The sequence below is a fragment of the Manis javanica genome, chromosome 12 (genome assembly GCF_040802235.1).
Source record: "Manis javanica isolate MJ-LG chromosome 12, MJ_LKY, whole genome shotgun sequence".
NCBI lineage: Eukaryota > Metazoa > Chordata > Mammalia > Pholidota > Manidae > Manis > Manis javanica.
The window spans coordinates 109,991,959-110,016,109 of record NC_133167.1 but is presented as its reverse complement, the minus strand read 5'-3'; the positions used below and the strand labels follow the sequence as shown (position 1 = coordinate 110,016,109).

At 49.0% G+C, this 24,151-nt stretch overlaps 2 protein-coding genes across 5 annotated transcripts in view; both read right to left on the bottom strand.

The window, feature by feature from the left end:
- LOC108403955 (uncharacterized) overlaps nucleotides 1–11,862 on the bottom strand; it is a 169,418-nt gene extending 157,556 nt beyond the window's left edge. The window contains exons 1-3 of the mRNA XM_073219298.1: nucleotides 11,792–11,862; nucleotides 8,120–8,177; nucleotides 3,136–3,667 (exon numbers count right to left, since the gene is read on the bottom strand). Coding sequence (XP_073075399.1) covers nucleotides 3,136–3,667; nucleotides 8,120–8,177; nucleotides 11,792–11,862 — 661 coding nt within the window. The remainder of the gene's footprint in view (nucleotides 1–3,135; nucleotides 3,668–8,119; nucleotides 8,178–11,791) is intronic.
- Nucleotides 11,863–13,798: 1,936 nt separating this feature from the next.
- CSMD1 (CUB and Sushi multiple domains 1) overlaps nucleotides 13,799–24,151 on the bottom strand; it is a 1,487,013-nt gene continuing 1,476,660 nt past the window's right edge. For all 4 annotated transcript variants that reach the window (XM_073219228.1, XM_073219229.1, XM_073219231.1 and 1 more), the window contains 3 exons: nucleotides 23,888–23,975; nucleotides 20,035–20,167; nucleotides 13,799–16,908 (listed from right to left, as the gene is read on the bottom strand). In XM_073219228.1, coding sequence (XP_073075329.1) covers nucleotides 16,749–16,908; nucleotides 20,035–20,167; nucleotides 23,888–23,975 — 381 coding nt within the window. In that variant the 3' untranslated portion in view covers nucleotides 13,799–16,748. The remainder of the gene's footprint in view (nucleotides 16,909–20,034; nucleotides 20,168–23,887; nucleotides 23,976–24,151) is intronic.

The window sequence follows — 24,151 nt, the reverse complement described above, 5'->3', positions numbered from 1 at the left end:
GTAATACTTAACAATTTGGAGGTAAATATCCAAACTATTTCTATCAAAAGAATTGAAATGTGGGCTCTCTTGAGAGGGACAAGAGGCTGTTATCCCTCCTCAAAACACACTGACTTTAAATTACGGGCAAGTATAATTCTACTAAAAAATGAGGCTGAATTAAAAATAAAACAATAAAACAGGAAAGCAGTGATACCCTAATGGCTACAGAGTTCATATATTTCCTAAAACTCAGTTACTTACAGTTGAGTTTGAGAGCTAGCTGTGGATACTGATCAAAGAAAAAAAAGTGTCTACTATTTTTTAATGTTTTTTAAAATACAGTGATGGCATCTGAAGACAGAATCTTAAGTGCAGACCACACAAAATAAATATATGTTTCATTGGTAGGTTAATAAGATTAAGTGATTAGCATAGGCATCCATCTTAGTTTATAGTTCATTTGATGATTCTGAGCCCGATTATCTTCAAGAGTAAAATGCACACAGTACATGTAATCTGCTTCTTTATTTGGTGTAAATCCTAACAAAACCACATAATAATCACAATTTGTTCCTACTGATTGATAGAGCCATTTGGACACCCTCAGCATCATCAGTTAAGAGTTTCATGCATAATTAAATTGTACAGCTAATTAGTGCACAACAAAATAGAAAGGTCAACTTATGAATTATGGAAATTCTCCATTTGAAGAGCAAAATACCATTTTGAAGGCAGTGACTTCTATGCAATGTTATCTAAAGCACTACATAGAATCCTGAGTCATATTTCCGTATCAGGTCTGGAAATGTTCATTTATTTTTAATTAGCTAACTAGAATATAGCTTTGCAAGAAAATGAACAGAGAAGTGATTTATTTACACACTGAGGCTCCTCAATCATAGGTTAATACATGTAAGCAGCTTAAATAGTTCATGACACATCATAAATGCTCCATAAATATTATCTATGATAACATTATTCCAAACCTGAAGGATCTGCAGTCAGTGTATACAAAGACTCCACGGTTTGTAAGTCACAGCGAGTGAGCAGCAGCAGTTTGTTTTCTTTACTTTTGCACATTTTACTTTAATGAAATGAGTATTATTCTGCTCTTTATTCCTGAAATATTTTTATAAGTAGATTCTGTAACACAAAGAGCCCGCTGCCTCTGCGACGTTTGCGAGCGTACTTAGTATCTGGCTTTTTCGGTAACACCCATGGTGGTGCCAGTTCCACGGGCAGGCGCAGGAAGTACGATATCCCCGCTTGCTTCTGCAGCCTCTGCACTTTGAGGATTGTTTTGTTTTCTCTAAGTCGTTACGCTGAGATTTGACTGTGCCGTCCCATTAATGGCCCAAGTGGAATCCCCCAACTTAAAACAGGTCCCCAGAACCTCGCCGTGTCCAGAGGGTCACCCAGGGGGGTAACGAATGGTGATGAGCTCTTCTGGGAAGATCTTCACAGCGAGGCAGCAAATCTCCCGACCACCAGGCCAGACCAGGAGAAAGAAAGAGACGCGGACAGCTCTGCGGGGGTTTCAGGGCGCGAAGCCGGGCGACCCGGTGACAGCTGCTGGAGTTGCCCACGGAGCGCGGGGCTGCCAGCCCACCCGAGCACCTCAGTGGGCGGAAAGCACACGGTGCACCAATAAGTCTTAAGGACAGGAAGGCCGTGGCCGGCGCCAAGCCATAGGGCTGGACAGCAGTACTGCTAAGTGAAGAGCGTCCCAGGCAGGGACACGGCAACAGCCTTGTTGGGAATCCAAGTTCCGGTGCAGCCCACGCGCAAAGCGGGCGGGCTCTGCACGAGAAACAGAGCCAGATCCTCGGTGCCCACCCTGTGGGCGCCTGCATCAGATGCGCCCTGGGGCCAGGCGTCGGGTCCAGCAGTCTAGAGAAGCGGCCCTCTCCACGTGCGTGACCGGGATGGGCCCACGAGCAGCCAGTTCGCCTCGTCTGCAGCCCCTGAGCGCAGCGTCTTGAGCCTACGAGCTCTTCGGGGGGCGGACAGGCCGCGAGCCCCCGAGTCGGCACGTGCACAGTGACGCGCACCAAGGGGAGCCCGGCCCCGGCCACCGAGGCCTCCGAGCTCTTCCCGCCGCGGAGCGGCTGCCGACGGCGACCCAGAACACCGGGCGAAAGCCATCTGCCGCATCACTGACACGGGCCAGGCTTTTCAGGAAAACTGCACACCGAGCAGCTGCCCCCCCGGGCACCCCATTTACAAGGGACGACCGCGGGGGGCACACTCCAACTCGGGAATACCGACTGCAGGGTCTGGAGCCTAAGTCGGTCGGGAGTTCATTACCGGGCAGAGCCAAGTTGCAGTTTTGAGAAGGTGTCCGACAGCTGGGGAGGCTGCCCCCCTTTCCCAGGGGCTCCGATTGGCAACATCATTCAAAGGCTTGTAGGCCAGAGGGACCACGAGGTGTGGGGCCCACGCGGGCGGGCCTGCCGCTGAGCGGGGCTCGGCTGCCAGGCGTGTCAGTTTGGGGGCGGCGACTCGCGCGAACCGTGAGGGCTCTGCTTTGCCTTCCGCGAGCCGAGGCGTCCGTGCGCAAGGCGGCGACGGGCTCCCGGATGGAGGAACCCCCCCCCCTCCCCCCCCGGCAGCAGGGCCAACGGCACGGCCTCCTGTCCGCACCAGGCCCCGGGCCCCGCCGCGCGGACGGACACACGCCAGGCGGGCGCCTCTCCCGCGGGCCCTGCGGCTCGGCTCGGGCGGCCCTCCCCGCCAGGGCGCCCAGGCGTCCGCGCGGGTCTGCGCCACACCGGCGCGCCCGGCTCCGCGGGGCCACTCCCGGGGCGGACAGCCACGCCGGGCTTCCACACGCTCGCCCAGGTTAAACTAAGGCAACTACAGCCTCTGCTCGCAGGACCTGGAGCGACGGGAGAAACGCAGGGGCTCCTCCGGCCCCAGGGCGGCCCTGCAGACGGCGGGGGGCCGAGGCCCGTCCGCGCCTGTTGTCCGCACTCCAGGCGAGTTTTACAGCGGCGCACGGAGCGCGCGGACACGGGGAAGGGCGGCCGCCTCCGCGGGCCTCTGCTGCGGACGCCGCCGGCCGGGAAGAAGGGCTCGCGCCGCGCCCGCCCGCCGCCCCCCGCGCTCCCCCCGCCCGCCCCCGCCTGGAGCCCCCAGCGGCGCGCGGCTTACCGACCCGGGGCGGCGGGGCGCTCGCCCTCACGGGAACCCCGCGCTCGCCAAGACCGAGACGCCAGCCAGCGCCGGCGCGCGGGACGACGCACGCGGGGCGCGAGCGTGGGCTCCACGTGCGCAGGACGCGGCGTGTGACGTCACGTCCGCTGGGCCGGGGAGGCGCGGCGCTGCCCCTGGCGGTGGACGAGGGGAGGCGACGCGAAGGAGCCGCGGATGGCGGGCCTGCGGGGTCCCCGCCTCCCGGCCGCAGATGCGCGCCGCCTGTGCCCACGCCCGCGCGCCCGCCCGCCGGGGGCCGCGCGGAGCCCCAGTGCCCCGGCTCCGCTCCGCTGACCCGGGAGCTGGGCGCGCGGAGAGAACCCTCGGGAAGGGGGAAGGACGACGTGGCGGAGCTCGGGCCCCGGCTTGGACGGCCACTGCTGCCCGCACCGCCGTGGACACGGCCCGAAGGTCCGAGCACGCGGGCCTGACCGGCAGTGCAGCTATCGGCCGAAGGGGCCCCGCAAGGATGACGTGATTCCTTGCCCCCCTAAAGGTCCGTGAGCTCCTGGTTCCCCAAATAGTGACGACAAAGCTCTACATTACAACGAAATGGGGCATTTCGGATTAGCTACTGTCTGTATTCACTGGACATCTTCTTTAATAATAGAAAACGCCCACCCACTGTAACTGGGTAATTTGTGCAACCAATCTGTTTTCCCTAATTCAATACAAAACGTCGTGATTGTTGACATGAGGTTTATCTTATTGACTTATATCCTCAAAACCCAGGACGGTGCTTTGAACATATAAGCATCCACAATGTTTAAATTAAAAAATGAAAACAATGCAGGGCTATTATACACAGGGCCTCGTGGAGGATGCTTATTTATTTCCACGTGCTGAGTGAGCATCAACAGTGAGTCAAATACTCTGAATCAAATTTGGGCTAAATTTGTAAATAAGACACACAAGCTCTTTTCTCATGGAGCTTCCAATCTAGCAAAAAGTGAAAAGATAGGGTTTGAACAACAAAAAACTTCCAAGTTTTTAAGGGATGTTGCTACGGAGAAATACAGGTTGCTAGGCCATGGAGAGCCATTAAGGATTTCAGTCTGAGTGACAAGCTGAGATCTGAGTGACAGAAATTGTCTACATCTGCAGTTAAGAGGAGCTCTCGGCGGAAGTCACTGAGCTCATGGAACAGGCCGGTGACAGTAAGAACCAGGAGAGCACTGGACAGTGAGGCTGGGAGGTGGATTTTCTGATGCAGAGGGCATGAGGATGGGGGGCTGGGATGGTCCTTGGACACCCTGTCTAGCTGGACACGGTGCTGTCCCTAATGCTTTATGACCACTGTTCATCCTTGGGTCGACTGCCCTGCTCCCCCGGGGCCTCCCAACACACAGGTAACCCGTTAGACGTCACCTTGCCCTTGTGTGTGCTTGTTTCGGTCCCCTCGGCCATGTTCAAGCACAGCAAAAACAACGCCATCCACAGTGCTAGTTTTAAGAGGCAACAGTGATGTGGACGGATCTTCTGTTAGCAAGAGATTTACTGGGCCACTTGATATGGGCCATTTGCTGAGCAGCCGGGATAATGAATTCCCTTTGCCACGGTTTGCTCGAGATGACCGTCGTGTGCGTTTGGGTGCCTTTCATCATGAGATAAAATGCAGCTGTGGGGTTCCCTGTTTCCTGTTACCAAAGCCTTTTGTGGCCACTGTTTGAGTTTAGTGGAGATTTATGATCCGGGACAAAGAGGTTAAGTCATCTGCTGCTCAGCACAGCCTTCTAGTTTTCTATAAAAGGGTGAGGAATCATTCTTTGCAGTAAACATCACTTTCAGCAAAGTTAAAACTTAAGTGCCTATTGAACATTCACTCAAATTTTCCCTCTAAGACTGAAATCAATAGAGGCCAGCCCTGCAGGTTCAGCATTATTCCCGAGGGGAGCATACATTCTTTCACCCCAAGGCCAGCAGGCTTGGGGCGCCAAAAGCTTGGGGAGATGGGCCTCCTCAAGGGCCCTCCCACCCATTCCAGTTATTGTCAAACAGCCATTTCCCACACGTTTCTGGACTCATACTTAATTTCCATGTTTCCTGAAATATTTTACAAACTTGTATGATGGTAATAAAGCTCTGTGTGAAGAGTAAATAAGACAGGGAGATTTGGAATTCTTTGCTGTGTGAATCAATTAGGAACCTTGTTTCAAGTAGTGGAAAACACCAGGGCGCGATACCTTGGCAACCTGCAGATGGTGTGGCTCTGGAAAGGGGTGGTCTTGGGTGCAGGACGTCGGCTCTGTCCCACGTGGTCTGCTCCTCCGGGCTGACGACATCCTCGCTCAGTATCTTCAACTGTGGTCACCAGGTAGCTCCCAGAATCCCCTGGGGACAGCCCTCGTATGCCTGAGAAGAAAAAGAAAGTATTTTTTCACCAAAATTTAAAGCAAAGATTTTAAATTCACTCTGTTTGAGTCACCCACCCACCCCTGAAACAACAGCCGTCCAAGGAACTTGGGGTCCTCGTGATGCGTGAGGCCTGGGTCCCAGGCTGCAGGTTCAGACAGGGAGGCGGGGCGAGCAGCCGCTCTGCGCGTGCGCCTGCGGGGCAGTGACCGAGAGCCGCCGGTGCCACCCGGGGAGCCCCAGATCAGCAAATGTGCGTTACAGCGGGTGAATGAATACACGTGCCTTTATTTCCAAAGCTTAAATATTGGCACCAGTAGGGATCCAACATAAGTTTTTTCCTCATCTTAACCTTTAAGGAGTTTACCATCTACTGGAGAAAACAATTCTCAAAATATTTTGTGCAATGTGATGAACAATGTGGCCTTTCTGTTTCTCAGATTGTGCTCTCATTTTATCTCCAAGTTTTCAAAGCCTATGACAGTAGGTGGTAAATACACCTACATCCTTATCACATTTGTCTGTACAAATGTGTGTGTGTGAGAGAAATGACAGAATGAGTTAGTCACGTGGTGTGTGTTGAACTTGCAAAGGACAAGCGTAAGGCCATTTTATAAACTATGGTAATCCTCCAAGATTAATTTCTTTTCCAGGAAATATTGGCCAAATATGAATATTAATTAAGTGGGGAGCTCATGTCATGACCTAAATCTTACTTAGAACTGAAAGGTTACTGAGACTACATCATAATAATAGTAATAGTTTTGTAATATTGAGTGAATCTGAGACTTCTTGAATATTTAGAATCCATTATTCTGGTAGGTGGATACCTTTGACGTTTCAATCCGAATACCAGTAGGCAGGCATGACTTACTAAACGTCTCCGATTCTAAGCAAGAATGCATTTTGGTGTGATAAGTGATCAGGTATCCATCAGGAATGAGCGTATGTTGTAAAGGGAATTGAGGAATTAACATCTTCAAGCTAAAAGTCGCATACTATCCTGCAGTGTTTTGCATTTCTAAGCTTTGGGATTTTGCATTTCTAAGCTTTGGGAGAAGCCGCAGATGGAGAAACATCAGAGGGGAAGCCCAGCTCGGCAGCGGTTTCCCAGGCCCTGATTTGTGGACCTGGGTTAGAGTAAGGAATTTCTAGACGATGGAAAAATGAAAAACCAAACGGGAACAGGGGCCCTGGGTAGGTTTTAGCAGAGACCATTCAAGGGCAGAAGCTCCTCTGTGTTGTAAGCTGGTGTTTTTTTTCTACACTTGTTTTAATGATAAAGGAGATGGCAACCTTTCTCTGACCATCTGGTTACTTAATATTTAATGTGTTTTCTAATTTGCAAAACTGGTAACGCTATGTTGACTCCAAAAAAAAAAAAAAAGGAAATCGGACTGTTGCTGGAGTCCACAAGCCTTGGGAGCGCTTCCGTGCGTTTGTTCTCGGACGTGAGCGAGCCCGGGGAGGTCGCCGCACTCCGGGGAAGGACGAGACAGCCTCCCCGAGCTGCCCCCATCGGCGTCCCGTCCCGGGGGTTGGTTCCGCCGCAGCCGCCGGCAGAGGGGGCCCCGCGCACTCCTGGGCGATACCGCGTCTGCACAGACGCTGCCCACCACGCGCACAGCAGAGGGAGGCAGTCAAAGGGCAGATCTACGTTGTCCCTCAGAAATAAAGTCGGTGCCCTCTGTTGACCTGTGGGAGGCTTTATTTTGTTTTGTTTTTTACCTTCATGGGACGAACTGCAAACTGCAGGGTTTGTTCGCCTTGTTTTCTTGAAATGTTGTATAGCAAACATTGCATTTTAGAAATTTTACTTGGAAGGTTTCACCTTTCATTTATAGTTAGGTCTGCTGACAGGCGCCTGGGGGGCGTGATGCTGGGGTGCGAGGCAGGTGCTTGACCTCAAGAAGATATGAGGTGGTAGTGCGGCATTTCGGTGTGGGCTGGAGCTCCCGTATTACGGAAAAAACGGCTTTGTGCAACAAGTGTCACAAGCTAAATGACTGCAAATTGAGGCCACATCTCTCTGAGAGGTGGTGAATTCCCCATCAGCAATTCTAATATTTAAAGAGAAGAACCTGCTGGCCGAGGCCCAGGGCAATGTGATTGAATCTGTCCTGCAGAAATCAGAATGCACCTAATCCGTTCATCTTTTCCCCTGAAAATAGGGCCATTTAAAGGGAGGTGATGGGATCAAGGCTGAGGCTGAAGATCTTACAACAAAATGAATAATGTGCATTTATGAGCCTCTGCACCCACACTTCTCCTTCTCTGAGATGTAACTCCCCCTTTCCAGCAGGGAAGAGGCACTGAGATGTCTGCACATCCTGTCTTCATGCCACTGGTTGTCCAGCTTTCTTTAGGAGCATCGGTTCTCACAAAAATATGAACGAGTGTAGATTTCCATGTGGATCATTCAATACAAGTAAAGTATAAGCATAAATAAAACAAAGAAGCTCATGGAACTCAGCCCTGAAGGCCTGTACCGTCTAATGATGCCTGCATGATTCTTGCTGGAGGCACGCGGCACACGCGACCTCAGGGCCTGAGGAGGGCACTCCGGGGGAAACTGCTCCAAGCCTCTTACCTGTCCCGTGGACGTGTCCTCCTCACCTGGACGCAGCAGTGAGCCCTCTGCAAGGAACCTGGAATGGCCACTCGTACAGAAACTGCAAGTTGGCCACATGTCGGAAGATCTGCGTGATAAACAGCCCCCCAGGCTACACCGGAGTGGCCTGGCCCCTGGGAATTCAGCCTTTCCCTGTGGCGCACAGCAGGGCATTCTGAGTGCTGAGTTTCTTTTTCACATGGGAAGGCTGGAATTTCTATAGAAAAACTGAAAGCAGTTGACACTTAGCCAAGCGGCCATTTGGCACGGCTGCTGAGTATCACACACCTATCTGCTCAGATGCTCTCTGACACCCAGGACCGAACCATCCTATTTTTTAATTCTGTGATAGAATATGATTATCCCGCTGTGATAAGAGGATTTCTGTCATTAACATTCTTTAATGAATTAACTTCTGGGCTGCCATCACCTCTAATACATGATAGTCAACCAGGGCAGATCATAAAAAAATAGAAATGTTCATCTAATTTTTAAAAAAAGCCTTATTAGGGTGTCATTTACATCATTTACATGCTATTAAATCAATCTTTAAAAAAAGTACTAAGGTATAATTTGCACTTTACTTAAATTAACCTGAAAGTATAATTGAACGAGGTTTAGTAAACTTACATGGTTGTGTGACCATCACCACAATTCAGTTTTCAAAGATGTGGTCAGCCAACAGATTAGGAAATATGCAGCGATTCCACGTGATGGGGACACACGGGGCGGGGTCGCCCACGGGGCTCCCGCCGCGGAGCCTCCTCCCTGAGGTCGGAGTCCGTCCTGCTGCAGCCGAGCGGGACTTGGCGTGAGTTACGCTGTGTTTTATTTAACCTTCCCCAGTTTGTACCGGATTGTGTCCAGTTTGGGGCTGTTATGAAAAATGCTGTTTCGACATATGTTTACATTGCTCTTAGGAATGGAATCACCGGTAAATGCATCTTGATTAAACTGCCTAACTGTTTTCCAAACTGGGAGCATCATTTCAAATTCTCACCAGCAATTTATGAAGATTCTAGTTTCTCCACATTATCCTGGCAGGCGTAGAGCTGGTCTGTCTGAATCTTAACTCCAAGGACCTCTAACTTAAAAAAACGAGTATTGCAAGTCTATTTTGTGATTATTTCTGTTGCCTGAGGAAGGAGGGTGGCAGGAGAGGCTTTGACTAGGAAAGAAATTTTCAGTTGTTTAAAGTAGGTCTGGTGATTGGAAAAGATTGTCACTTCATCTTTTCCTTTTAATGGATTTTACGTTTCATTTTCCCGTAGCTTTTGTAAAACATTACAGCAAACCCTGTGAAACATTAAAACAGGAAATAAAAACATCCACAGCCTGCCACCCTAGACAAAAGCAGCCAGCCTCCCACTGAACCAGCCTTCTTTGGTCCATGTGTGCATCACACAACGGTTTTCCAGTTGTGACTGTAGCAGAAATTAACCCCAAACTTCAAGATGCCTCTTAACTACGCACATGACTACAGGGCCTATCTGGTCAGAATTTTTAAAGGCTGCGTACTTCTTCTTTCTCTGATTTTATTTTAAATTAGAAGATATCTTCTACTCTCAAACATTTATTTCATTTGTTTTGCTAGTTAGCCAAGTCAATACATTCATGTGTACTGATGTCTACTCATACATAGGCTTGTGCTTTGTTTTTATCCATTATATTCACCGGTCAAATCATGCCGTTTGTGATTATTGACACACACTGCCAGACCACATTCCGGATCACACACATGGTGAGATGGCATCAGCTCTCCTCCAGCCTCGGCACCTTTAGGAAGCAGTCCACGTGTTTCCTCTAGTGAACTGCCTATCGACTGCCCTTCGTGCACCACTGCAGTTCCATCAGCACCACGCGGCTCCTGGCACCTTCCATTTAGGGTAATAAGCCCTTCACCTCCTTGCTCAGGGTTTAATGCAAATGTGTTCATTCCACAAATAGTACATGACTCTCTTACGTAATTAACTGTAATTTTAGAGACATTGCTATTTAAATATTGCTTGGGTGTGAATAATGAAAAGGTGACTTCAGTGTAAATCATTTTTCCCAACAAAAGCTTATGTATATTTCTATCTACTGGTAGGACAAAACTGAATTACTGCTACCCTGCCTGTAAAGAAATTTAGCTAAATTAGTAAGCACATGTATTCATAAACTTATTTTTTCTGTCTTCTTTGTTTCAAAGCCCCAAATTAATGAAAGAAAAATATATGTGAGAGGGGGTATAAAATATACAGTGGAATCCTGCCACTGATGTAAAAGTGTGTGAGAATCAACGTACATGGCCAAGAGTTCTAGGGCCTGCTTTCTATTTTGAGGGGTAAACATGGGATCACTTATTTAATCTCAAGGGAAGTGTTTAAGAGAACTTCATCTCCCTTATTTTCATTACCATCAAAACATAAATTGAAATTGGGGAATCCATGATGTAACTTCAGGTGATGAAGCACAATGATATCAAAAATTCCCATTCTCTATTTTTGCAGCTCTCTTTGCATCTGTGGGTGGCGTGTGGCCAGATAGTAAGAATGAGATGGAAATGGAAGTACGCTGAAGGTCTTGGGGGAGAAAGGGAGCTTTTGTGAAATTTTTGATACAAAAACTTTCTGGATACCAAAGAATGTGGCTGGTGTAAGGATTTTTCTACTTAACACATTGGGACTTTCTGCCTTTAACATGGCTGTGATGGCTGGAGCCGTGGCAGCCAGTCTACAGTCATGAGGGCAAAGGAAATCACAATGAAGCATCCTCCCTTGCTTAAATGAACCATTGATGAAAAACAGCAATTTCCAGAGGAGTCAAGAAACATCACAGAACATGTGAAATGGACGACCTTGGAAACACATGTAAGGCAAGCTCTAGGGATGCTGAAAATACTGAGGGTCTGTAATTTTCATGACTAAATAGCTGAAAAGTGGCAGGGGGGAGCCACTGAGTCAACAGCATTGGAACGTTGGTGTTAATATGAGTTTAGCTGTATTCATCTGCTAGGGAGGCAGAGAGATATCGGGGTATGGTCACAGTACCTTGAAAAGTTTTCCTTAAGAATCTCTGCATCTGTTCTGCCCCCAGAGATGTTCAGGCGTCCTTTTCCATTGGTTCTACGATACACTGTGTTTAAATGCAGAAAAATGCTTTTACTGTACGTAATGGTAAAGATTTGTTTTTGCATCTGCCTTTTTACCTGGACTATGACTCTGTGGAGCAGTTGGGCAGTCAGTGGCTCTGTGGCCAGCGGGAGGAGACAGGCGAGCTGGGCTCTCAGAGCCTGTCCTCCTGACGCCCCACAGCCGGAGGCCGTCACTGGGGTGTCACGGCCCATCAACCACAAGGCCAGGCTGGCTGTCAATGCTGTCACTGACTGGCTTGTAATTAGTATTTCCACCATATCTGTAAGTATTCAGTGATGTCACCAAGCTCTGGGCTGCTCATCAAAACATTTGGTCAAGTATCATATTTCTGAAGGACAGAATAAAGAGAGCCCCTCGCATAACCTCAGTCGATGAGACACAATGATATCAAAAATCCCCATTCTCTGTGGGGTTTCTGGGAACCTGAAGGGCACATTTCATTACTGGAGTTTGTGGATCCCTCCAGGCAGAGCAGCAGGTTTGTCAGCCGCCGAGCAGTTTGTGATCACCTTACCTGGGTCCTCTGGTGGGCATCACCTCGGGATAGCCTGGGCTGGCTTTGGAGTTGAGCAGCCTGGGGACCATGCCCCCTAGGGGTTGTGTGGCCGCATGTTGGGGAGATTCTAGGTCTGTTAAGGGGGAATAACAGCTGTTGAGTTCCTACGTGCAAGTGGACAGACCCAAGTCTGGACAACTTGAACTAAAAGAACATATGACAAATACATATTTATATATCACTCTATATATTTATCTATATCTAGAGAATGAGAGAGGTTAGAGAAAGAAACGGGCCAGCTGCCAGGATTACGAGAACAACCCACTGGCCTGGCCATGGGATGGAGGCAGCCGTGTGGAGTGACCAGATGGCTGCAGCCCCAGAAGGGAGCTGGTCCTGGCTGGGGTCTTCCGGAGACCCATTGGGGGCAGCGATTCCCACAGGATGGCCACGCACTGTGCCCTGAGAAGAGGGCACACGTGGCAGGCTCCACAGTCAGCGGTTCCGAGAGAGGCAGACAGCACTGGCTTTGGCTGCTTCGCCATGTTGGTGAGTCAAGTGACCCTGCAATCCTACGAGAGCGCTGCTACCGAGGCCAAGAGCAAGTCAGACCCTATTCATTGCTGTGAAAGCCGCCGCTTGGAGCAGATCACCGCATCGCCTCCTCGTGGGCCTCGCAGGCTGCCGCAGGGATGTGCCTCAGTAGTCCTTCCACGAAGCATCGACCACAGCGAGGGTGACAGCCGTACAGACTCGCTTCAGATGCAGACACTGGAGGACCTACTGTGCACAGGACACACCGCCACGTGCTAAATACCCTAGACAGGAGATGGGTTTTTGAGGCCAAGTATAATCTCTGGTTCTCAGATGCACAGCTGGAAGGGCCAGTGAAGGGGCCTCTCACGGGAGTTCAGTGTGTTAGACAAAGGCAACTGCAGAGCTCCCGGTTCCGACTTAATTAAGCACATCTTGAGGACATACTGGGTACAAGTCATTCTGGGGGATATTAAAACTGAGCATATGGAGTATTTATTTCTCCTGGAATATTAACTTGTGGTAATTGTTTACCAAGTGAAGCAAAAAAAAAAAAAATGATGAAATAATTTCATAGTTGCAGAAAAAGAGCACTTTGATGGATATAATATTGTGACTTTTTGGTGAAAAAGAACAATGTTGAAGCAAGGGAAGACTGCCCTCTAATCAGCCCTGCCTAGCTGTGCATCATTTGGTAAATTAACTAACTTCTCTGCATTTCATCTTCTTCATCTATAAAATGAAAACAGTGACACCTACTTTGCTAGATTATTTGGGTGCATGGAATGGTGTCCTCAATCCGTGGCAACTAAGTATGTTTCCTGATCCAGAGGCCCAGACTCTAGGCTGGACATCGAAACTGTTTCTTCGAAGCCACTGGGGGGCTACTGTTAAATTTTTGGTTGTTCTTCATTTTGTAATGACTTGACGCTCAGGCGAATGAACGTATCATTCTGCTTAACTGCAAGACCTTCCGCGTGACGGGCCCCTAAGGGCTTGTCAAGCATTCTGTTCTCTCTGCCTGGAAACGGACGGAGGGCAGCTGGCTCCGGATTTTAAAGGCTGTCTGAGAATGATTTTTCGAACCTTCTTCAAGCGTAATGTTTGAACTGTCCGTTAAATATGTCTATAGTTCTTGTACACGCCATTTTTCCATGTTGTGAACGTTTACAGAAAAACCTCCCAGCTTTTTATCTTAATCACAGAAATACAGGCTGCTTTGGAGGGAATTTTGGTTTGGAGGGAACTGAAAGCTCTCACTGACTTTAAGGCAAACATGCAGAAAGTCAGCTTCGTCGGTGGCATTCTCACGACTGATCACAAGCGTGTCGTTCACTGACCTGCCGGTGGCGGCGAGGCATGGGAAGCACACAGCCTCGCTCTAAATATGGTCGCGCTCGCCGCTGACAAGCCCTTTTCTCCCCTGCCACAGACGCACATACACATAGTAAGGCCAAAATAAATTCACGCCGAAAAAGAGAAATCTAAAATTAAATATTTAATTAGAACTCTGATTTGCTTTAAAGATAGGTGGCATTGCACAGACTATATTACACTCTCTTTACAATTTTTTTGACAAAAAAGATACTGTTCATTTTAACAGGCCACTTCATATTAATACATGTGTAATAGGATTGGAACTGAAAATCAGCTAGAGATGGTACATTGTACATTATTGGGAAAATTACAGTTTTGTATTGTAAAAACATTTATTTTTTTTAACAATTTACCTACATTAATCAAAAAATTACAGCATATTTAATAATTTTACAAATTCTCCATAAAAAATATATCTCTGTACAAAAAGGTTCATTTGCACCTACTTCATGTCAGCAGCATGTGGTGGGATGGCAAGGCGGGTGGGGGCGAGGAGATGGTTTCCTGATCACGATGCCAGCGTTCTTTTTCCCCTTTTTTATATAGCTTTTTTGTCGTTGTTTACAAAATATTTTACAGAAGAAAAAAATTATTGCAGCTAGCCTGAAGGAAGGCAAGATGTGTCAGACAAGCAGCGGTTTGAAACAGCTCGGAAGCACACGGCCCGCGTCAGCGTGGGGTCCTTCCCGCTTGGGCGCTGGCAGCTCGGACGTCGTCTAGGCCGCGCGGGGGCCACTGGTGGAGGCCGGCCCGGGCGCCCGGCCCTTGGGGGGAGGGCAGCACGCATGGCTCCCGCCAGAATTCCACGGGCTGTTGTTTGCTTTAAGGAACACGCTCCAACCTGGCAACGAAAGGGCGGCTTGCATCTGCACATGGAGAACAGCATCCGGCGAGACGTGTGGCCCCGGGCATGCACGCGCGCCGTCACTTCAGGATTCCCTGGCGTCCTTGGCCAGCTGGCCGGCCAGGGGTGCGGGAGGGGACATCAACTCGTGCTCTGGGGTCGGCTTTCGCAGCCGGTTGGAGTGGCTCACACACACATATATACAGTCACCCTGTTCTCCTGCGCCACGACCCTCACGCCTCCTCGCTGCTCCCACTCGGGCCGCGTGTTCCGAGCCTGGCTCGGGCCGACCTCAGCTGTTCTAAGGAGGAGAATCAGTGTAAGGCCTCCAGGCTGTAGAGCAAACCTCCAGTCACACTGTCAGGTTCGCCAGGGAAAGGTGTGCGGAGAGTTCAGCCTAATACTGTGGAATTCAAAAGGCAAAAAAGGACCGGGCGGGGCCAGTCGCGCCCTCTGAAGGGCATGTGCCCCTTCCAACGGGCAACGGAAGCGCGGGCGCCCAGGGGAAGGGGCCTCCACACGCCCCAGCCACACGCGTGACTCATAAAGGGCGACCTAGTATCCTGACAGGCGGTTTTCCCTTTGAAGTCCTGCACTGAGACATGCAACAGACAGACAGACGGATGAGTGGGTCCTAACGCTGGGCGTGAGCACGTTCACAACAGGGCGAGTCAAACACTCCGACGTCTCTGCTGATGCTCATGTGGAACGTGAGGAGACATTCTCAGCATGTGGGATATGCACTTGCGGCCCAAATAATAAAATAAGCGATGTCTTTTCAAAATATTTTTATAAACAGCTATAAATGAAAATAAACATGATCTTCGCTTTGAGTTGGTTACATAAACATCTTCTACTTCATAGTTTGATTTTATCCACATTGGGGGTCACACCTATTTTATCTATACCGCAAGTCGTACTTTACCTATAATGATTTCTTAACTTGAAATACCACTGAAACCTTCTTTGCATCTGCAATTGGAAAGCATGAAATGAAAGACAAACTGGTAGATGAAACAGGGCATCAGGAGAGAAGAGTGTGGGACTTTTTCCTTGCCTCCAAAGAAACACTTGGTATTTCACCCTGAACAACTCCCACTGAGTCCAAGGTGCGCCTGCGGTATACTGTCTTCCGATGCAATCCCAGAGCAAAAGAAAAAACCCCACAAGGCCGAGGGAAGCCTGACGGGAGCTACGACCCACAAGTTCACGAGCTAGCTAAAATAAATTACTATTCACATTTTTACACGGCAGAGAGAGACTGCTGCAAGCCTCCTGCTGTTGAGTTGAGTGACACTGACAGTGATGGGGTGGTGACACTTCAAAGGAAGAAACCTGGGGGGAAATGAAAAGGCCTCGTTTTCCCTTGTTGGACATCTTCAGTGAATGCAACACATACATGTAGCTAACAGAAGCAATAATAAAATATATCTCTTCAATAGCGATTTCCTTTTAAAACCTGTGCCGCGTCTGGGGATTTTCTTCCTTTCTCTAACACGCCCGCCACCTCAGGGTGGACTGCGTAGCTTGACAACAGGGGAAGATGCTTATTCACAATGGACAGTGCATATAAACCCTGTCTGGTTTCGTTTTTATCAGAATCTTACTCAGTCATTCATAACATACTAGTGCAAAAAATTGTGCATCAAAAATTCTGCAATAGAACAGCTGACTGGGGCATTTGCAGATGGCCCTGGATGGACACGGCGATGAGCTGTGGGTCCTCAAAGCCTGCCAGGCCTCGGGAGGGCAACGGGAGCGTCCGAGGGGTGTGCGCCTGCCAGGAAGGTGTCTTCTCCGAGAGGGCTCTTTCTCAGTGTTGGTGCCCGTGGGGGTTAAAAACAAAGCAGAACAACATACTGTGATGGTACCGTTTGTCACCGCGCCCAGAGGTACCCGCGTGCCCGGAGGGTCACACTGAGAGGCACCCCAGCCACACAGGGGCGGGAGAGGCTGGGGCTGCAGCGCGGTGCGTGGGCAGCCTTCGCAGCACGCCTTGACTCCCAGCAGGCGCGGCCCGGCGTCTAGGATCACTTTCGGTGCCAGGTCCCTTGTAGTCCGGCCCGCAGAGGACGCGGCCCTTGGGAGAGCCCCGCTGCTCGGGCGCCAGGTGGGGAAGGTCGCTGCGGCCGAGCCGGGGTGGGGGCAGCGCACGGCACCAGAGAAGACCCCGGTGTCTGCCGGAGGTATGGCTATGAGTCCGCCCGCGGGCGCCGCGGGCTATACCACCGTGCACACCGTGTTCAGGGTGGTGTCAAAGCGCACGGCCTTGGCCTCTGTGGGCTTTAAGTTTGTGTCGTACATGGGGTTTTCGAAGGAAGCTTGTCCATTGCTGTTTTCATGCCCAGCGTAGCCATTGTATTGGACTTTGGGTCTTGTTCTAAAAGGAAAAGGGAGCGAACTGTTAGGACCCTGGTTTCCAGGAAGGAGGTGTGGGAATTGCGACTGTTGTGAAACGACTTCTCCATCACCGGGGCCCTAGCACGGCGAGGACGTCCGGGGAAGGGTGGGCGCCCCTTCACGCTTCCCTGGAGGACACTAACTGGCGGTTGGGGTTATGAAGTGGGTTTATAAGATGGAAGCAATTTCCAAAAGCAAAGGGTGACCTGATCCCTTCTAATACTCTCAGGAAAATGGGAAGGTCACGAATGCTGGAGTCACGCTGATTTGGTCCGGATATCCACCCGCCACTCACAGGTCACGGGACCTTGAATACGCCGACACTGACTTTAACCCTCTCTGTAAGTAATGTATAATCAAGACGTCAGCCCTCAGGACTGCTTGAATTAAATGAAAATATCAGCTTCTGTCCATGCATGAGGAGCAGTCAGTAAATGTCAGCTGTTTTGTAATAAAGTTTTGTCTCCAGGGAGCTAAGATAGAGAGAAGACACTACCTGCATTATTAAACTACTGGCTACATTTTCTACCCAAAGAACTCCTCTATACATGATCTAAGAGTTAAAGGAGTCTAGAGAATGAAAGGATTCTTAGATATGAAAGTCCTAAGGTTAGATAATCTGCCCCCATTCTTTTCTTTTTTTTTCAAAAGAAATCACTTAAGGAAAATATGCCAGGTGGCAGCAACAGAGCCTCAACGCGCATGGCCGCACTAGCGGGGGCATCGCTTCGCACTGGCCGCACTAGCGGGGGCTTTGCTTCGCGCTGGATGTAGAGAAGCCTCTGTTGTACTGATTCAGGACGTTTTTTAAGTTGCATTATGTTCATTAAGAATAAGAGAGCCAAAACCTGTGTGTCTTAGAGAACAAGGTTTCTGTTGGCAGGAAGGCAGTTAACAGCTGCCCAGGGGCTGGGGGCCTCGACACTGAATGGGAAAACAGTCCAGCAGCAGAGATCAGTGAACAAACTCCGCCAGACGGTCGCCTGCTCAGGGCTGGCCAAGACCTCACTGACGCTCCGGTCCCAAGTCACGGCCCCGCATCGCGACGGAGGGGCCAGGGGACTCACACGGATGTGGAGCCAGGAACTCCGACTCTGAGTGAGACAATGGCCCCAGCCAGCCAAGTATTGAGTCGGAAATGAGAGGAAACAAGGTTTTAACTGGAGAGATACAGAGCCGACCCATTAAGGAGTTTTTTTTACCAGTAGCGGGTAGGGAGCCAACAGAGAGAAAGCGAATGGCTTGGTGCCTCCCCTGGGCAGGTGGCAAGGGCTCAAAAGATTTATGAAGTGCCCGGGCGACCAGGCATGGGTTCCCTGCTTCTAGAGAGAGCCCACGTTCCTCATGTGGCGCTGGGGCAGAGAACGGCAAGACCCGGCAGGTGTCACAGCGGCTCAGGGGCTCGTGGGGGCCCGAGGCCAGACGGCCTTCCTTCACCTCTGGATGGCATGGCCCCGCGGATGGATGTGCAGGGACGCCCTGCCCGCCCACTGGGGCGGCGCGCAGAGGAGGAAGCCATCCACACACACAGTGAGCGGGACCCCGCTCCCGCCCCCCCGGTTTCCTTGTCTGTGATCTGCTCCCCTGCGCTGCCTTCGCCGGGGCACCAGATACTGAACATTTACAGGGACATTTCTAGTTTGAAGGCCACAGCCGGCTCCATGCCACAGTGCCTCACAGCAAAGCCTTCATCAGTAGTGTTTAGTTTATGTGTGAATGTATGTGAGTGTGCGGGGTGGGACACATCCCGGTGGGACACGCCACGTGCAGGCATCCGGCCAACTCGAGTGGGTGGGCAGAGGGCACCCCCGGGGCCAGACGCCTCCCTCCTGCTAGGCACCACGTCAGAGGGCGGGAGGAAGAGCTGTGCCTGCGACCCTTCCTCGGGGCTAACGTGGATGCCAAAAAAACGCAAAAATGAATATGTAGGAATGATAAATTCCTACTGTGTCTTTGTAAGGATATTACATTTCCTAGAAAAACCTGTGAAAGCAGGTACATTTCCCATTTATGCTCCTGCAAGAGGAGGCGCGCGTCCGAGAGCGGCAAGCGGCGGATGAGGCGGCGGCTGTGTTCCTACCGTTACCCAGTCTCCGGCCGGCCCCGCGCACACATCTGGGGGTAAGGCTCACCGGACTTGCGTGCAGAGGGTGTTTTCTTCCACAATAAGAAGTAATAAAATTAATTGATATAGATGTGCCAATCTTTAATTTTGTAAATGGCACCTGAGATTCCTTTCTGTGAGTTACATTTTTAATGTAAGAACATTATCAATGGGAAGACATACATGGGAGCAGCTAATGCAATGATTTTGAAGTAATGTTTTTACTATTTTATTTTTAAAAGGTATAAGAAAGCATGTGGTTAAAGCTATCCTATGAGTCATTAACAACATCCTTACAACAGTTATTTTAAAAACCAGGATTAAGTTGTAATATCTGTATTATATAAAAAAAAATATTGGACACATTTAACAAACCCTAATCTTTTGTCAGGGTATCAACATTTTTTGCTACTATTTGTAGGGAATACTGCTATTTTACAGCTGTTTGGCATATGCCAAACTCCTCCAGGCAATATATTATCTAGGTAGGGACAAAATGCATATGGACTTATCACTGTCACCAAATTGTTGCCTTTTTTTTTGTTTTTTGGCATCTACATGAACTCCAAGGAAGTTCATATTTACAAATGAATAGATACTCAGAATGTTTTTTTCAAGAGAGGGAGCCTGTAATACTGCTCAGTACCTAGTAAGGGTTCAATCTGTATTTGTTGAGGAAAGAATAAACGAAGTTTATGATCAGACCCGCAGAGGCGGAGGCGACCGAGGCCATGGAAAGTGGGAACGCCGCCCCGGTGCTCCCGGCACGGCCCGAGCTTCACAGCAGGAACGGGACCCTTCTTGCGCCCCTCAGCCGACCGGGAAGCACGGCCTGCTGCTTCTCAGTGCACGCGCGCATTCTCCTAAAGGTCACCGCTCGGAGCGGCCCCCCTGCAGAAGTACTGCCGACAAGGAACCCAGAACCAAACGTGCGGGTGTGCACGGGCGTCGGCGTCCGGCCTTCACCACCACGACGCCTTCACACGCGTGCGGCCACGGTACCTGTGTTTGTAGAGGTAAAACGCAAACCCGGATAAAATTAGGGCGAAGAACGGAACCAGGATGGCGGCCGCCACCGAGCCGCTGCTCGTGCCGTGGTGCGGATGGGAGGCGTCCCGGCCAGAGCCCAGGGGACCTGGAAGACAGAAGCGAGAGCCGCGGGCAGTGACAGCGCCCCGGCGCGGGGCGCGGCGCGTCTTCCCGGAGGACGTTGCCTGCGCCAGAGGCAGAAACAGGGGCCACCCGTGAACGACTGGCTGCCCTCTGTGACGACTTTACTATGACCTTGGTGACCAAGCTTCACAAAACCGCTTATTCCTCAGGAACACACAACACCGTGGTGGAGTCCCATACTTCGAGGGCAGGAAAGGTGCTTGGGCTTTTCATTAGAGGTGTCTGCGTAGACACTGACGGGAAGCGTCTACATGCAGGGAGGGGGCCGCACACACGTGGTTACACCTAAGTCATGGGGATAACACAAGCCTTCCTGGTCTGCACAGACACGCACTGTGCTCCCCACGTGTGGATATGCTCGTGTGATGCACTTCTATTTTAAGTAGATGCCAAAATTCATTACATTGTTTAGAAAATAACCCAGAGTAAGAAGGCAGCTCAATGTCACAATTCAAGATCCCATGGAGATACAAAGCAGAGATAAGACATGATCTGTGTCCACTAGAAGGGAGGCGATGTAAAAACATCTCTAATCACTGACGGCAGCCCATACGCACAGAGAGGCAAATACGCGTATGGCATTGAGAGAGATGCAATCGCTGAAAATTCAAATCAGAAGACATTAAGTGATTATCGCCCAATGTTATGAGGTTTCTTCTCTAAAAGTTTATTTATAAAATATGATTTTGAAATGTTTTTGGCTTAATCATATGGGCTCACTCAATGCACGTGTGTAATGAATTACGAGAGGGGGCATCTAAAAATAGCAGAATTGTTCAAAAGAAGCTGACCTGGTTTTAGAAGCATATTTCCATAATTTATGGAATATTAGATAGAAATAGAAGTCTTATTTCATTTTTTTTTTACAAACCACTAACATGGATAAACAACCAAATATTTAAATAGGTTTTGAAATAAAACTTCTTGAGTTTTCACATGCAAACTTTAAAACAATACTGTTCATGGTGTGCTTCAGTAGATGCAGGCTTATGTTATTTTCTGCAGGAACACACTTCCTCTCTGAGGTTGGCTCTTTGTAAGCCAGCCGTGTCTGTTTCAGATCCTTCCCTCTCGGCACATGTGAACCAGACTGGAGTTTCATTTCCAGACTCAGTCACCACCCGACGTGCAGGGGACAGTGCAGGTCCTAGGTCCCTAAATAGCTCAGCGCTCAGGGGACGGGTATGTGAGTGGGGCTCAGCCACCTGGACACTCCCCTGGGCACGAGCTTTGGAGCCAGTGACGTGAGCGTCCTGCCACAGCCCAGGCTCATCCCTGTGGCTGTGGCTAGCCCTGGGTAAAGCACCCAGTGTCCCCTGGTGTGTCCAGCCACAGTGGGTAGAGTCCAGGTGCAGCGGCGTGGCGGTCCCACCCAGCAGTCAGGGGTGGTGGCACCGTCAGCAAGGCCAGCCCCACTACACTGCCAGGTGGCACGAACGCCATAGATCTGTGTTGGCAGCTAACTATCAGGACATCTCAGCTGCTGAGAACAGTGCCAGGCAAGTAGCAAAGATTTGCACCTATCTTCTCCCATTCTGTTTGTGTGTGGACTGGGGTCGGGGGTCATTCAATTTTAGTGGGGAAGCCAACAGTATTTTACACAAGTTTTTGCAGTAGAGTTGTCTTTCAAACTAACTTGTTTTAGTATCTATTTAATGATAATCACTTTTTTTTCTCCAGTTTATCTACTGACTGGGGACAATTAGAGGTTCCTTCCTTTTTTCCATAAAAATAGGGTTTAGCCATAACTCTTAAGTGAATAGTTGTTGTTGACGCATTACTTAAATATACTTTTGTAATTAGTTGACTGGGAGGCTTGCTTGTGATTCAAATTATTTTGGGAGGCAAATTGTTTTTCCTGACAATAAGCTCAGAATAAAGATTACTTGTTATAGCAAAATGTTGTTTTGTTAGATTAAAAAGAAATGGTGCAATGCGCAGGAAATTTGCAATAGATAGACCACGTCAGACTCACTGGATGAGTAAACTTAGACTGTACAGAGTATGTTGTACAGCTGGCTGGGGTGTCCTTAAATTAAATTACTAGAGTATGTGGCATGGGAAAAAGGAGGGCAAATAACTGCAGGGATCGGCTAGAGCGTGAGAAAACTGTCCATTGTGAGTGCTGGCCTAATGCATTTATTCTGTTTCATTCCCTTAAAATAACATAACCCAATTTATAGCATCATTTCAGCCATTGCTGACATAATTTAAAGCTCCTCTCCTTCAAAATACTGAGTTTGGAATGGTAGACTAAGTATTTTATGATTAATTATCCTTTTTTTCAAGTACTGAATAGTCAAGTACTTTTTTAAGTATGTGAACATGCAGACTGGTATACATTTCCTTTGGAGTCCTTCAATATCTTGGTAACAAGTCTTGTGAAATGAGTTTATCAGTAACAACCGTGGCAAAATTGTATGTCCATGTTCGTCTGAGAGGTGGCTATGGTGTGTAAGGCGATATGGCAGTATTCCTCTCCATAAAGTTAATCTGTTAGCAGTGGTCCACAAGTGTAATGCAGTTTATACTATGCAGGACAAATATGGTACTAATCCCATCAGAAAATGCATTTTCTCATCTGTGTGAGCAAGAACAGTGGTGCCTCTGTGTGGAGGGCTTGAGCACAGACACAAAATGCTCATATTGCTTCTTGACTCTCCCGGCAACCTGGACCCGACTTCTCTGCTGGGGTTTCGGGTGAAGAGACAGGCTCGAGGGTACTGGGAGGTCATTCTGGTCTCAGAGCCAGCACGTGCAGGAGCTGCGAGGCTTGTCCAGCGCCTGGGGTCCACAGATTTCCTCCTCTAACAACCAAGGTGAACGTCAAGGAGCAGAAGAGACAGCGGAGGAAGGAGCCCCTGCCTAGCTCTGGCTCTGTGGTGAGCTTCTTGCTCAGATACCCGCCGTGGAGAGATGCCCACGCCTTCATGTAGCTCTCCTCCCTTTAAGGGAATATATACTATGCGGGGTTTTCTGTTTAATGTAACAGGTTGCATATCATGATTTATATAAGCAATTCCTCTATGGTAGATATGTAGGGTTCACAGGTTTTTGTAATCTCAACTATTAAAAATAGCCCCACCTCAGTCAGCCCTGAATAGGCAAACAACAATTTTCACAGTAGTCTGACTGAAACTTCTAGAAAGAACTATCGGCTGAGAGTTTCACCAGGCTGTGCATGTCCACTCATACATCCCCCAAAATGGACTCCCCTGCGCCCGTCTCTACCATTTCCCCAGAATAATCCCTTTAACACTTTGACACTCTAGTAATTAAAAGTGATCTATGTCTGTTACCATAAAATGCGTTTTTTGGAAGCGGAAGATCTTTCATCATTTGCTGGCCATTCCTATTGCTCTCCACTGTCTTTGGGAAATGCAGTTTGCTTAATTTGTTCATTGAGTTTCATCTCTTTCCCCCCTTATTTTTCATATCTCTTTCTGTGGTGAGGATCTAATTCTGTATCTGGCATATTTATGCATTTTTTTCTAGCTTTGCCCTTGTTAAGTTCTACTAGTCAAAACTGCTTTTTTTCCTTTTTCCTTTAGTCATAAAAAATGTTAGTTTCTCCTGATATTTTTATATTTCTTCTGGTGTCATGGCCTTTTCATTACTTTTCAGCACAATCATCCAGTAGCCAAATTAATATTTGGGTAAAAATAATCTAAGTGCAATTTACCTTGCCGCTCCAGCTTGAATTTTCCAAAGTCTTTTCCATGTACATCACCTTGAAAAGTGAATCCCCCTCTGTCAAGTCCTGATGAGACCTGGTTTGAGAAAAGGAGGGAAACCGTGCAGAGGTCGGCTTGTGTCACATGGGGTGGGGACGTCTTGCAGGGGCTCTGGGTTGAATGCTTTATTTTTGGCCTTCCTTTTCACTGACACATTGGCAGCCATTAGAGAATAAGTATAAACTTAATGAACATATAAATTCACACTGTTT